The 13,214-nt window shown below is 35.6% G+C and overlaps 1 protein-coding gene across 1 annotated transcript in view; it reads left to right on the top strand.

The window, feature by feature from the left end:
• Nucleotides 1-13,214, top strand: part of LOC123529765 (dynein axonemal heavy chain 3-like) — a 128,921-nt gene that overhangs the window by 26,199 nt on the left and 89,508 nt on the right. The window contains exons 6-13 of the mRNA XM_053520732.1: nucleotides 4,377-4,523; nucleotides 5,424-5,619; nucleotides 6,968-7,106; nucleotides 7,577-7,681; nucleotides 9,106-9,236; nucleotides 9,720-9,918; nucleotides 11,673-11,879; nucleotides 12,920-13,173. Of these exons, the coding sequence (XP_053376707.1) occupies nucleotides 4,377-4,523; nucleotides 5,424-5,619; nucleotides 6,968-7,106; nucleotides 7,577-7,681; nucleotides 9,106-9,236; nucleotides 9,720-9,918; nucleotides 11,673-11,879; nucleotides 12,920-13,173 (1,378 nt within the window). The remainder of the gene's footprint in view (nucleotides 1-4,376; nucleotides 4,524-5,423; nucleotides 5,620-6,967; nucleotides 7,107-7,576; nucleotides 7,682-9,105; nucleotides 9,237-9,719; nucleotides 9,919-11,672; nucleotides 11,880-12,919; nucleotides 13,174-13,214) is intronic.

The following is a 13,214-nucleotide window of genomic DNA, read 5'->3' as shown; positions in this document are numbered from 1 at the left end:
AGATACTGTGCGGATGCCCGTCAATCTTTTTTTTTTGATAGGTCAATTTCCGTCAGAGTTATTGCCCTTGATTTAATGAAAAATGTCCGTCTGCAGCCATTTCTCAGTAACTAGCAGGTAGAATTTCATCAAACTTGAAACAGACATGAACCAAGATACTGCGACGATGCCCTTCAAGGTTTTTTTTTGATTGGTCAATTTTCCATATAGTTATTGCCCTTTAATTGTTTAAAAATCCACAGATCTGTACATAACAAACCAACCAATTGGAAGAATTTCATTAAATTTCTTTCATTCTTTTCCATGAACATTTATTATAAACATGTGATGTTGTGTACTACCCTGGTCACCACCTTACCTTGGTCCCCCCCCCCCACCATTTTTTTTTATGTTTTTTTTTTTCATTTTTCACTTTCTATCAATATTTATAATCAACATGTACACTGTTGTATCCTCACCCCCCCCCCCCCCCCCCCCCCCCCCACCCACAAACAAACCATTCATTTTCTTTTAATTTGATTTTGACTAATGAAATTATTTGCTTCTTGGTAACATTCTTAACTTTTTGCTGGATATATTTTTTTGCCGTTCCTCAACTCTGACCCTTTCGGCGGGGGATTCCAATTCATCGAATTTGCTTGTTTAACATTGTTCTATACAATACGGAGATATATTTGGATGAGTACCAAGCTGAGAAAACCATATTGGATGAGCCGCTAGGGGGAATATATCTTGTATTGTACAGTTCAATGTTAAATAACCTTTTTATTCTATATCTTCTTTATTTTAGTTTAAATTAAAAACGATTCACTGAATATTGTACTGCCTTTCTCATTTCAAGACGCATAATCTAATTCTGTACATAGAACGCCTACTTCACCCGATTTACAGTCGGAACATTTTCACACATTTCGGGCTTTATCGTATGTTAAATATAGGTTTTTTTTGTACGCACATGCGTCCAATAAGGTAATATATTGTACGGTCACTTGTTGCAAATGAAAGTTCACGATTGGATAGATAAAATAGATATAAATTGAAAATATATTATTGTAGGCAACTGAATATAGGTTCATGCAGCTGGGTGCTTATAGAATTTCATATAATATTTAGTTTAAAATAGATATATTGAATAGAACATGAATGTCACAGTATATTAAAATATTAAATTTAGTTTTACTTTTTTATTACTTTACTTTACTCAATACAAATTATCATCACATTTGGCTTAATAATCAGTTTAGGTGTAACTTACTTTTTTAATTCTTAAGGAAGCCATTATATTTGAATCCCAATATAGAAAAGTTATTTCATTTATTTTACATGTTTATTTTTTATTCAGTGCAATTGATATGATATAAGCATAATATATTTTCTATTAACAAAACAGGTATTAGAGTTTTTAAAGAAAATTGATGATACCTTAGAGAGGGTAATTGAAATGTTTATCAATAGGCTGAACAATGAGATCATTCAAGAGCCCTTGTAAAGATTTGGTATTAAATGCATTAAATACAGTGAATGGCTATGGAAAATTAATCCTTTTAGAGGATCACTAATAAAAAGTGTTTGTAAGTAGGAAAAGTGCACTTTCAGTAGGTCTTAATGTTGAAACATTGTAATTGATGAGGTAAGGTTATAAACTTAAAATCTGTATAAAGATGTTTTGCAGTATTCGATGTAACACATTAAGGAGCTATTTTGTGTGTCATTCTTTGTCATTTTTTTTTTACTTCAGCAATATCTCCTCATGAAACGTTTGGTGGCTTTTCATCAAAATTGGTCTGAAGCAACCTCTAGCATATCTCCAATTAGTGTCTGCCAGAATATAAAAAATAAAAAAAACAACATTTAAACAATAATATTGCTTTTCTTGATCCATTCGATGAATTTTCACCAGACATGGTCATTTCTTTCCATGAACCTTATTTGAATTTATTGAAATGGTTCTATTTGACCATATTATGAGTGGTCATAGCTAAAAATAGAAAAAAACAAACTTCAAACAAGCTTCTTTATATCAACCCTTTGATGGTTCTCTATCAGACATAAGTTTTGCACCCTTTGATGGTTCTCTATCAGACATAAGTTTTGCACCCTTTGATGGTTCTCTATCAGACATAAGTTTTGCACCCTTTGATGAACCAGAGGTTTCTGTTTTGGCTTCACTTTTATAGGCCACTTAGACAGCTAATTATAAAATAATGCCTTGAATGACTTTTCATAAATTGCTTGATGGATCGTCCCCAAACTTGGTGAGAAGCAATGTCAGGTCAAGGTCCTCCTCAGGTGAGCAGCTTAGACCAATTTAGGCCTCCTCTTTGGGACAATGCAATCAAAATGTATTGTTTGTGTAGAACATTATTGTTAAAAACATTTACAAAATATATCATGGAATAACTAAGTTTGATAGATTAAGTTTTATAAAGTCTGTGGCAATTATTTTAGCAATAAATTGATATGTATCAAAAGAACCAATCAAACTTGCAAAGTGCACTTTAAGTGTGTTAAGCCCCCATGTGGGTATTTTAATTCTAATATTGTATTTTATATGATTGTAGTCTAAAAAATGTTAAAAGCAATCACTGGTGTAATGTTTGAATGTACCTTGAATTCTCTTACAAAATGCACGTTATAAGTTGAACAATGGGGCGATACCCAGCAACCATCAAGTGTAGGTAAATCATGTCAAATAAAACATAGACGTTACATATCTTAATGTATTTACTGGCGATATTTGATCTAAGCGTACAATGTACCTACAATAAATCTAATTTGTTATCATAATGAAATTATTATTCTCTTAAGCTACTCGCCGAGCTCACTAAATAATGCATTGGCAGTTATATAAAGTGATTATTTATACAAGCATTTGAAGAGATTATTAGGTACAATTACCTTTAATTAGATCTACCAGAAATAAGCGGATTTATATGCATGTTAATGATGGTAATGTCTATCGTCCTTTCTTGCATAAAGAGGCAATTTACAAAAAACTTAGAATTTTAAGAGGTCAAAAGTAACCATCCTTTAACAAACACACTTTTGTTGTTGCTTACCTTTAACCTTTAGCCTGCTGGCGGCAAGTGATTCTGCCTTTGCGACCAGTGCAGACCAAGATCAGCCTGCACATCTGATGGTCTGCACTGTTCGTCATTCAGTCAGTAAATTTTTAGTGAACACCCTTTTGATAAACAAGTGGTACTGCCAAAATTGAATGATTGACCAATCCGTTTTAGAAAATTAGCAATGTAAAGGTAACTATCTTGAAACACTGAGGTAAGAAGTAGCTAGTTCCATCCTAAGGAAACTATTGCCTTTGTTAGAGGATATACCATATTACATTTTTAACCTTTACCCTGCTTAATTTCTAAAATGGACTGGTCCATCTTTCAATTTTGGCAGTACCATTTATTATTCAAAGGGATGTTTACTGAAAAATTACTGACAGAATAGCGAACAGCGCAGACCAAGATCAGTCTGCACGGATGTCTGCACTGGTCACAAAGGCAGAACCACTTGCCGCCAGCGGGCTAAATATTAAAGTGTTTTGTTCTTCATTGCTGTCTGATGAGGTAAAAGTTTTTATTAATTTTCTAAGTTTGCATTATCAGAATATTTCACTGTTTTTTTTGGGTGGGTGACAGTTATGATGATCTGGCTCGAGGGTAACTGTTCAGGATGTAGAGAGGATCTGCCAAGTTACTGCAAAAATAGTTACCTGATAGCCAGGTATTTACATCTATTAAACTACTCCCAGTGATAGAGTCTTTGTACAAGTACTGGCGGAAATAAAATAAAAACCATTGACTGACTTGGCAGCACTAAGAAGTATGATCTGTATTCAAAGAGCATGAAGCACGGGAAATTCAGTAAATCGAGATGTTGTCATGACACATCAGCTTAGTGCTCTGGTTTAGTTTTATTATCTGTATCATAATTTTATGTATTTCTAATATGATGTCCACTTTTTAATTGAGAAATATAATCTAGCTGCTATAGTTGTTGCAGCTTTGTCAAAACCCGCAGATTGGTTGTGAAATTTATACTTATATATGAGATCTTCATGGCAGATGAATTATTTTCTATCAGAAGAATTGCTGATGTAAATGCTTTGTTTAAGCAGATGATGTGAAGTTGTGGAGAATAAGCTTAATTGGATAAGCAGTCATTTTCCAGAACCACTGGGAAGTTAAATGGCTGCCCAATGATGAAAAACTTTTGAAAGAAATTAACAAAGCAATGGTCAGATAGTTGTCAAAGTACACACTGACCAAGTCAAGAATCGGGAAAGTGTGTACACAGTCTTTTTATCACTTGCCAAAATGGGAAGTCAGTAAAGACATTGCATGACCTGTGTATATTTTTGTTTTCAGGTCAGCATTCTGAGCAAAATGGGAAACCAGTCAAGGATTCAGGAAAAAGTGTACACAGTCTGTCAGAAAGTGTTGATTCAGGATTGGGTATCTCTGGAGCGTATGCTCCAGGAATGACCCCAGTACCAGAAGCTGAATCACAAAATGGTAAGACCTTTTTAACTTACCCGAGTATAAAGTGCTCAAGATTAGCTGTGGTGGTTGCCCTTTGTCATTTGTTGTTAATATTTTTAATGTTTAAATACTTTAAAGATTGCAGTTATGCACAATCTTAATGCAATTTGGTAAGAATATTTTCCTTGAACAAGTTCAAAATTGGTTCATCTGGGTTCATAAACTAGATCAAATGATAGCCTTGTCAATGCCATTGAGGCCATATTTTCTTCCTTGTCTTTATGAACTCTTGTCAGAATGTGTGCTTTGCACTTTTGAAACTGGATCATATGCAGTAAAAAAAAACGAGGTCGCTTAGGTCAGGTCATAGAAAACCTTGTTAAAATTCTGGACACAACATATTCTGCTTATCTTTAAGATACTTTATCTTTCTAAATTTTAGATAAAAATCAAACATGAGTTACCTTATTCAAAAACTAGGTCATTAGGCCAAATCACCGGATCATTTCATTGTAAAATTTTGTTTACTTACAAGAGGAACACTGGATGGTAGAAATGTCCTCCGTCCCTCTGCCCATCCATCAGTCCATCCTTCCATCTGTCTGTCCGCAAGTCTGGATCCTGCAAGTACTCAAAAAGTATTCAAGCTAAAGGTTCATAAAACTTGGTATGTGACTAGAGGGAAGTATGTAGGTTATGCCTGTACATGGCTTATGCTTGTAGCTCAAAGGTCAAGGTCACCATTGAAGGTCAGATAAAAATTGTTTCTGCTCCATAACTTTTAAATGCATTGATGGATTATCTTGGTTCTTTTTTTTCTTTTTTTTGGATTGGTAGTACAATACTTTTCACAGTATAACACCACCAATCTAAAAAAGTAAAAAAAAAAGGAACATAAAAAATGACATGGAATAATTTAATATATTGTTACAGGTGAAGATATGGTAGATGGAGAGGAATCTGACAACAAGGAAGATCTAGATGATGTGGAAGAAGTGGAGACAGGTGGTTATTGTGAGAAATATGACCGTGACAGTATAGCTGCACTCCAAGTGGAGTTTCCACCATTCTACTTCTCCACACATGGCCTGTCCCGCCCCAGTACCCCGGTAGAGGATGACACAGAAAGGTGAGTACACAGGCTTATCATGAAACAGTAGTTATTGACTTGCACATCACACAGATTTCCCTGACGTTGGCAATATTTTACATGTGTATACCCTTTCAGTCACTGTGTTGGGCGTGCCTGCGGTTGCTTGACTCAATGTAATGTGTGTTTGTTTGATGGGTATAATGACGTTTTCAGCAGTATTTCAATTATGTACCAGCACTCAGTTAATCTGTTGTGACCAGTGTTTCTTGATTTTATGACAAACTTGTTTTGCCTAATCAGCTTACAGCTTCCCTGCAATGGATGAATGAACTTAGACACGATATCTTCTGTCAAATGTTCATGTGTAAAAGGACTCAGTCACCTGGAGATCAGACTTAACACCCCTGAACTAACCATGTGGGCTGTGTAGTACTGAGCTAACCAAACTTGCAGTATAGTACTGAGCTAACCTGGCGGGCTGTGTAATCCTGTGCTAACTTAGTGGGCAGTGTAGTGCTAAGCTAACCAAGTGGGCAATGTAGCACTAAGCTAACAAAGTGGGCAGTGAAGTACTATGCTAACAAAGTGGTCAGTGTAGCACTGAGCTAACCAAGGGGACAATGTAGTGCTGAGCTAACCAAGTTGGCATTGGAATACTGAACTAACCAGATGGGCATTGTAATACAGAGATTACCATTTAGGCAGTGTAGTACCAAGCTAACCTAGTGCACAGTTTAGTATTGATCTAACTAGGTGGGTAGTATAGTACTGAGCTACCCATGTCGGAAATGTAATACTGTGTTAACCACGATGGCATTGTAGTACGGAGCTAACCAACCGGGCCGTGTAGTACTGAGGTAAACTGTTGGGCAGTAAATTTTGAGCTTACCAGGTAGACAGTATAATACTGAGATAACCAAATGGGCAGTGTAGTACCAAGATAACTATATGAGCAGTGTAGTACTGAGCTAACATGATGGGCAGTGTGATACTGAGCTAATTAAACAGTTAGGGTAGAACTTAGCTAACCAAGGAGGAAGTGTAATACTGAGCTATTCAGGGGAACATAGGTAGTATACTGAGCTATCAAGGTTGACAGTGTTAAGTTCTGAGCTAACAATGAAGGCAGTTTGATACTGAGCTAAATAAAATGGACAATGTAGTGCTGAGCCTGTCAAGTTGCTAATTAATCATGTTGACATTGTAATATTGAGATTGATAATTGGAATGTATTTAAATGTTCCTTCAATAGAATGATTAATATAACCTTGAAATTTAATAATATAATTTCTTATGTGAAAAAGGCAAAATGACTTTGGGTACGTTTCTTCCTGTTTATGCTACTTTGTGTATTTTCTCAAGTTTCACTTGATTACATTTACAGATATTACAGTTTGGTAGAGAAAGCTATAGAACCAATCATGATCTCCCCTGTGGAGGAAGAAACGCTACAGGGAATCTATAAGTTTGTGCCAAAACAACTGAGGATGTGTGTACCACAGGCAGCTAGGCATTTCCTGCAGGTATATTCTTGTTTAAGGACATTTGGGCCATGGCAGTGATGTAAATATTGCAGCAAAATGTAAATTGTCCACTTTTGTCAGAGATTTCTGCAGTAAATAATCTTATTTACAATATACCAAATTCTGAGGTAGGTGTGTGGAGCAGTTTGTAGTATAGAAATGGATGTGGCAGTATAAACATAATTTCAACTAAATGTATTTAAGACCACATGATAATGATGCAAGGCTTCTTCAGAATTAGGATCTCGACAGTAAAATGTTAGATAGCTTTAAAATCATCCATTTATAAACATTTATAGTTTATATTTTTGTAATACTAAATTGCCAATATAATATTGTTGATGTTCAGACATTACTCAGTATATTAAAAAATCAGCTCATAAAAATTGGTAAAAAGATAATTTTAGTGTTAGCTGGAAATACGTACCATTAATCAAGCGTTTAACCAAGTTGTGTGTTGTCTATAACAGGAGATGGAGGAAGACCGGAGATATGCTATAAAGAAAGCAATCATGGACTATATACTACTGGACCAGAAAGAACAAACAAGACTGGGTATTCCAATACCTCTGAAGGTTTGATAAATATATTATCTGACACCGGATAGAAAATATCAGTAATTGCTCAATAATGGAATGATAAGTTTATATTTCTGAAAATGGATTGTTTTATATATTGCTAACTTGTTATGCCCCCGAAGGGAGGCATATTAGTTTTCAACTGTCCGTCCGTTTGTTAGTTCGTTCGTTCGTCACAAAGTTAACTTTTTAGATGAAGGCACTTTACTCACGAACCATTGCACCCAGGACCTTCAAACTTCACATGCTGATAGTACTTATTGAGAACACGACCCCTACTGACTTTGGGATGACCAGGTCAAAGGTCAAGGTCACAGGGGCCAATGTTAACTTTTTGCATGAAGGCACTTTACTCGCGAACCACTGCACCCAGAACCTTCAAACTTCAATGCTAATAGTACTTATTGAGTACACGACCCCTATTGACTTTGGGGTCACCAGGTCAAAGGTCAAGGTCACAGGGGCCAATGTTAACTTTTTGCATGAAGGCACTTGCGAACCACTGCACCCAGAACCTTCAAACTTCACATGCTGATAGTACTTATTAAGTACACGACACCTTCTGACCTTCAAACTTCACTTGCTGATTACGCGACCCCTACTGACTTTGGGGTCACCAGGTCAAAGGTCAAGGTCACAGGAGCCAATGTTAACTTTTTGCATGAAGGCACTTTACTCGCGAACCACTGCACCCAGAACCTTCAAACTTCACATGCTAATAGTACTTATTGAGTACACGACCCCTATTGACTTTGGGGTCACCAGGTCAAAGGTCAAGGTCACCAGGTTAAAGGTCAAGGCACCGCGGGGGCATTTGTCACCATTAGTGACAGCTCTTGTTTTTAGATGTGGCCCAGTGGTCTAGTGGCTTGAATGTCAATCCAGAGGTACAGGGTTTGAATCCATGTCCAGGCACTGGATATTTTTGAGATGCTCTTGAGTATCTCCCAATTAACTAAGAGGCCTGTACTGGTTCTTTCCTGGAAAGACGGCTTTGCATGTATCAGTGTTATACACTGGCACATTAAAGAACTAGACCGTCAATTAGCCAAGAGCTAAGCTAAGTTAGCTAGATAGGTCTGTATCTAAAAAGTATTCTCTCTATCTGTTCACGGGGCTTTATCTCACTCTGTCCCCCTGGTCAGATGGCTCTGTGTCTGAACTAGTAGAGGATGAATTTGGCACTCTTAAGTGGTTGCCTTTGCACTATGTAAACCACCTTTGAATGTGTTTGTCATGAAAAGGGCACTATATGATTCTGGTATAATAATATGTAACTTTTTATGAACTAAATTCTCAGCTTAACAGGATGCAACTTGATAGTAAACTTTAAGTATCTGCTTAGCCTTCTTGCAAATGCTAGTTAGGTATGAAATTACTTAATTTGGAAACTTGTTAATAAACACAGTATTCTTTTACAGCCATCCAACTCTGCTGGCAGACTTGGCTTTCCTTGGCATCAGAGGGTAAATGAGGCACGAGAATTCATGCGGAAAGACCTCTACATCACACACCCTGTCATGTATAATATACTCTACCACTTCCATTCAAAGTATGTATCATGTACAGTCATTGTATTTCATTAATAGTCTTTCAGTGACAACCAAGTTTGAATTCAGTTTTTAAATGTAATTCATTTTGTGCTTAATGGAGTCCATGTTGCATTTTTGTAATTATCACTGACGGATGAGGTTTATATGTTAGATCTTTAAACAGCCACCTCACACACCAATACTTCAAGTTGGTCAATGGATTTTCATCTGTACATGTTTGTTTCAGATATTTAGGTTTCTGGTTGAAAGACATTCCTGGTTTACTAATGTTTCAGATATGAATTAATGTTTCCAAATTGTTCTGGTTGTGAGACATTTCTGGTTTTCTAATTTATCAGATATGGAGATTTTAATTTTATAGACATTCCAGGTTCTTTTGTTTCATATGTTCAGATTTCCACTTCATAAAACATTCCTGTTACTTATGTTTCAGGAATGGACTTTTCTAATTGCTTAACATTCCTGGTTTACTAATGTTTCAGATATGGAGATTTTCGGTTGATAGACATTCCTGGTTTGCTAGAGATTATGCCAATAACGATGGAAGATTTCCTGAAACATGTGCAAGAGTCTACGAAAGCTGGTGTAGAGAAGTTGAGATATGACTGGCTGCCTGAATGTTGTGCTATAGTTGATATGAGACGAGAGGAAGTGGAACAGTGGATGCCACAAGATAATGAGGTCAGATTTATGCATGTGTATAGTGTTTTAATTCTCCATAAGTTAGCCTTAGATACACATTTGGATAATATTATGATGATGAGCAGTTAGCTGAGCAGTTAATGTTAATTGATTGTCCAGAGACAGTACACATTTTGCTTTGTGTATCTCCTTCATGCACAGTCATACTTTTCATTATTTTAGGTTTTAATTGATATATTAAATAATCAAGGCCTTTGTTAGTTTATTGTCTGATTTACCATGGTTCATAGTTTGGATGTGAAGAAATTGAATCATGAGGGCATTATCCTGAATCCAAGCATCTAAACAACGATCCATGGTAAACCAGATGATAAACCACAGGAAAGTATTGTTTATTTTCATTCCTATGTGGTCTTTTATATATAATTATGGTAAAAAATTATGCTGAACTCTGGCCATAGAAGTACTAATGAAGTGGGTGTCATGCAGCAATTTGATATCATAATGACATCATATTTGACTGGTCTGTATGCCAACCATTGTTTATTGCAGAGTATACAATGCTTGTCATCCCTCCTTCTTTAACTGACGGGCACATCAAACACTGTTAGAATAAAATTTATATTAACTTACTTTAAATGAAATATGGAACAGTGCATCTGAATGGAATCAGGTGAATGTATCTCTTACCAACAGAAAATTTCTGTTATGTAAATATTTGAATAAAACATGCATATAGAAATTATGGATGAACTGCAGTTCCTGGTCATAAAAAGAAATATTTTGTTACTTTTTGATAATATCAGCACCTGCCTTTCCTCAGCTTCCCTCCATGTCATTCCTAGTTATCTCTGAACAACTGATATGTTAGGTAGTAAAATATTATTATGTATTTATGACAATGGCACTCCTTGTAATAATATATTCAAAAGTAATTTCAGGCAACATTCGTTCATGTTACAGTCCAGTGCTAAGAACAATGTTTTCTCAGTGTTATATATTATGTAATGATGTTATTTACATTTTGTTGTTCTTTTTATGCCTCTGAAGGTGGGCATTTTAAAATCACACTGTCAGTCCGTCTGTGTGTCTGTGCATGTGAGCTTGCGTGCATGCGTCCGTGTAAATTCTTGTCCGGGCTGTAACTCTGCCATCCATAAAGGGATTTTGAAATAACTTTCCTAGCATAAATTTCACCATAATGAGACAATGTGTCATGCGCAAGACCCAGACCCCTAGCTCCAAGGTCAAGGTCACACTTAGAGATTAAAGGTTAACAGGGTCTGTTCCGTGTCCGGTCAATAACTCTGCCATCCATGAAGGGATTTTGAAATAACTTGGCATAAATGTGTAGTGCATTCCTTGTAATTGCATATTTATGTGTAGTGCATTCCTTGTAATTGCATATTTATGTCTAGTGCATTCCTTGTAAATGCATATTTATGTCTAGTGCATTCCTTGTAATTGCATATTTATGTGTAGTGCATTCCTTGTAATTGCATATTTATGTGTAGTGCATTCCTTGTAATTGCATATTTATGTGTAGTGCATTCCTTGTAATTGCATATTTATGTGTAGTGCATTCCTTGTAATTGCATATTTATGTGTAGTGCATTCCTTGTAATTGCATATTTATGTGTAGTGCAGTCCTTGTAATTGCATATTTATGTGTTGTGCTTTCCTTGTAATTGCATATTTATGTGTAGTGCATTCCTTGTAATTACATATTTATGTCTAGTGCATTCTTTAGAGATGTGCAAGGAAGTTGTAACATTTACATGTATGTTTTGCAGGTGTTACGACAAGAGAAGATGGATCATTTCTTCAACAGTATTGCAATGTTGATGTCTAACTTGTTACGTTACACTGTGTGTAACTCCATCAAGGACCTCCTAGATCTTGTAGAGGACTACCATGAAGGAAATAGTTATGAGGATGATTACAGTATATTTAAAGGCCTTGCCTTGCCACAAAAGTTACATCCTGTCACAATATTTATGGTAAGGTTTTACTTCCGCTGCATTCTTTTGTCTTTAAATTGCTTGTTTGTTAAGAGTGCTACCACATTTGATCTACTACTCAGTGAAGTTTCAGAATCAAATGATATAACAGACAAGTGTTACACGTAATTCACACACACTGTATCAATTATTAGGCACATGCAGTAACTCACTAGACATCTAGGCACTCCAAAGTAATTCCATGGTACGTGTTACTTTTAAAACACTGTTACGCGTTGATGTCACTTTGACCTTCTATATTTAGCACCAAACATGCTCCATTAAGTAGTCCTTCCCTATTTCACAAAATACATATTAGAATTGAAATAATATATAGCAGAAGCATTTTAAGACATATCTCAAAAATATGAATCGGTTATATGTTGCATGCATAATTCACTCGGGCTAGGCCTTCATGAAATTATTGCGCAAGCATATATCTACATGGTATTGTTTCGTGATGTTAAAACTTAGTTCTGCTATATATTATTTTTTAAATAAGACATATTGGAAAAATTCCTTGGCTTATTTTGCAAGCAAATTTTGTTACGTTTAGTTACGATGATTCCAAAAAATAAAAAAAAGCATCGCCAGAAGTCATTTATCAGCTGTTTCGTTTATATCAGAACACATCATTATCTCTCTTAACAAATAAACCCTCCCTAACTGAACAATATGTATATACTGCTTTAAGCGATGAGCACAATAATCGCCATTAAAATTAAAATAAATACTTAAATACATAAATTCAAGAATTCAAGAAAAACAATACTTCTTGTTTAATAATCAAAAATAACTTGTGCTTCAGAGTACCTTACTTACTTTCATTGTTAGGCTTCTTGCTTGGGATATAAAATTGATGCAAGGGAGTGGGAGGGGGAAAGTTAGAGCAGACTGTTTTTTTGTACACATCAACATTTATTTATACAAGGGAGATTAACGTCTTTGATGTCACAGACAGGTAAGACTGAGTTACTTCCCATTTTAAATATTTGAACTCTCCCTTTTACAATTGTAAACTTTTAATGTTGTATATTCAGAAAGAGGATATGGAGAATGTGGAGGTGACCTTCAAGCCAAAGTTCCCAGATACCTGTGATTTCTTCTGTGCTATAATAGACTTCATGGTGATCAGTGTAGCAGAGTTACCAAGGATCGAACATCTGTTGTTTGAAGCTGTGGAGGACCTAGACATATCAGTGATAAAGACTGTACAGATAGAAGAGGAACTTGTAATTGATGCAAAAGATAGAATCAAAACTGTTATCTATGCAAATAGCCATGGACCACTAAAGTAGGTTGTCGTGAGCCAAAATATATATATAAAAATTGTAT

This window comes from Mercenaria mercenaria, chromosome 13 (assembly GCF_021730395.1).
Source record: "Mercenaria mercenaria strain notata chromosome 13, MADL_Memer_1, whole genome shotgun sequence".
Classification (NCBI taxonomy): domain Eukaryota; kingdom Metazoa; phylum Mollusca; class Bivalvia; order Venerida; family Veneridae; genus Mercenaria; species Mercenaria mercenaria.
Note: the sequence above shows the minus strand (reverse complement) of the source record. Positions and strands in the feature narration are given on the sequence as shown.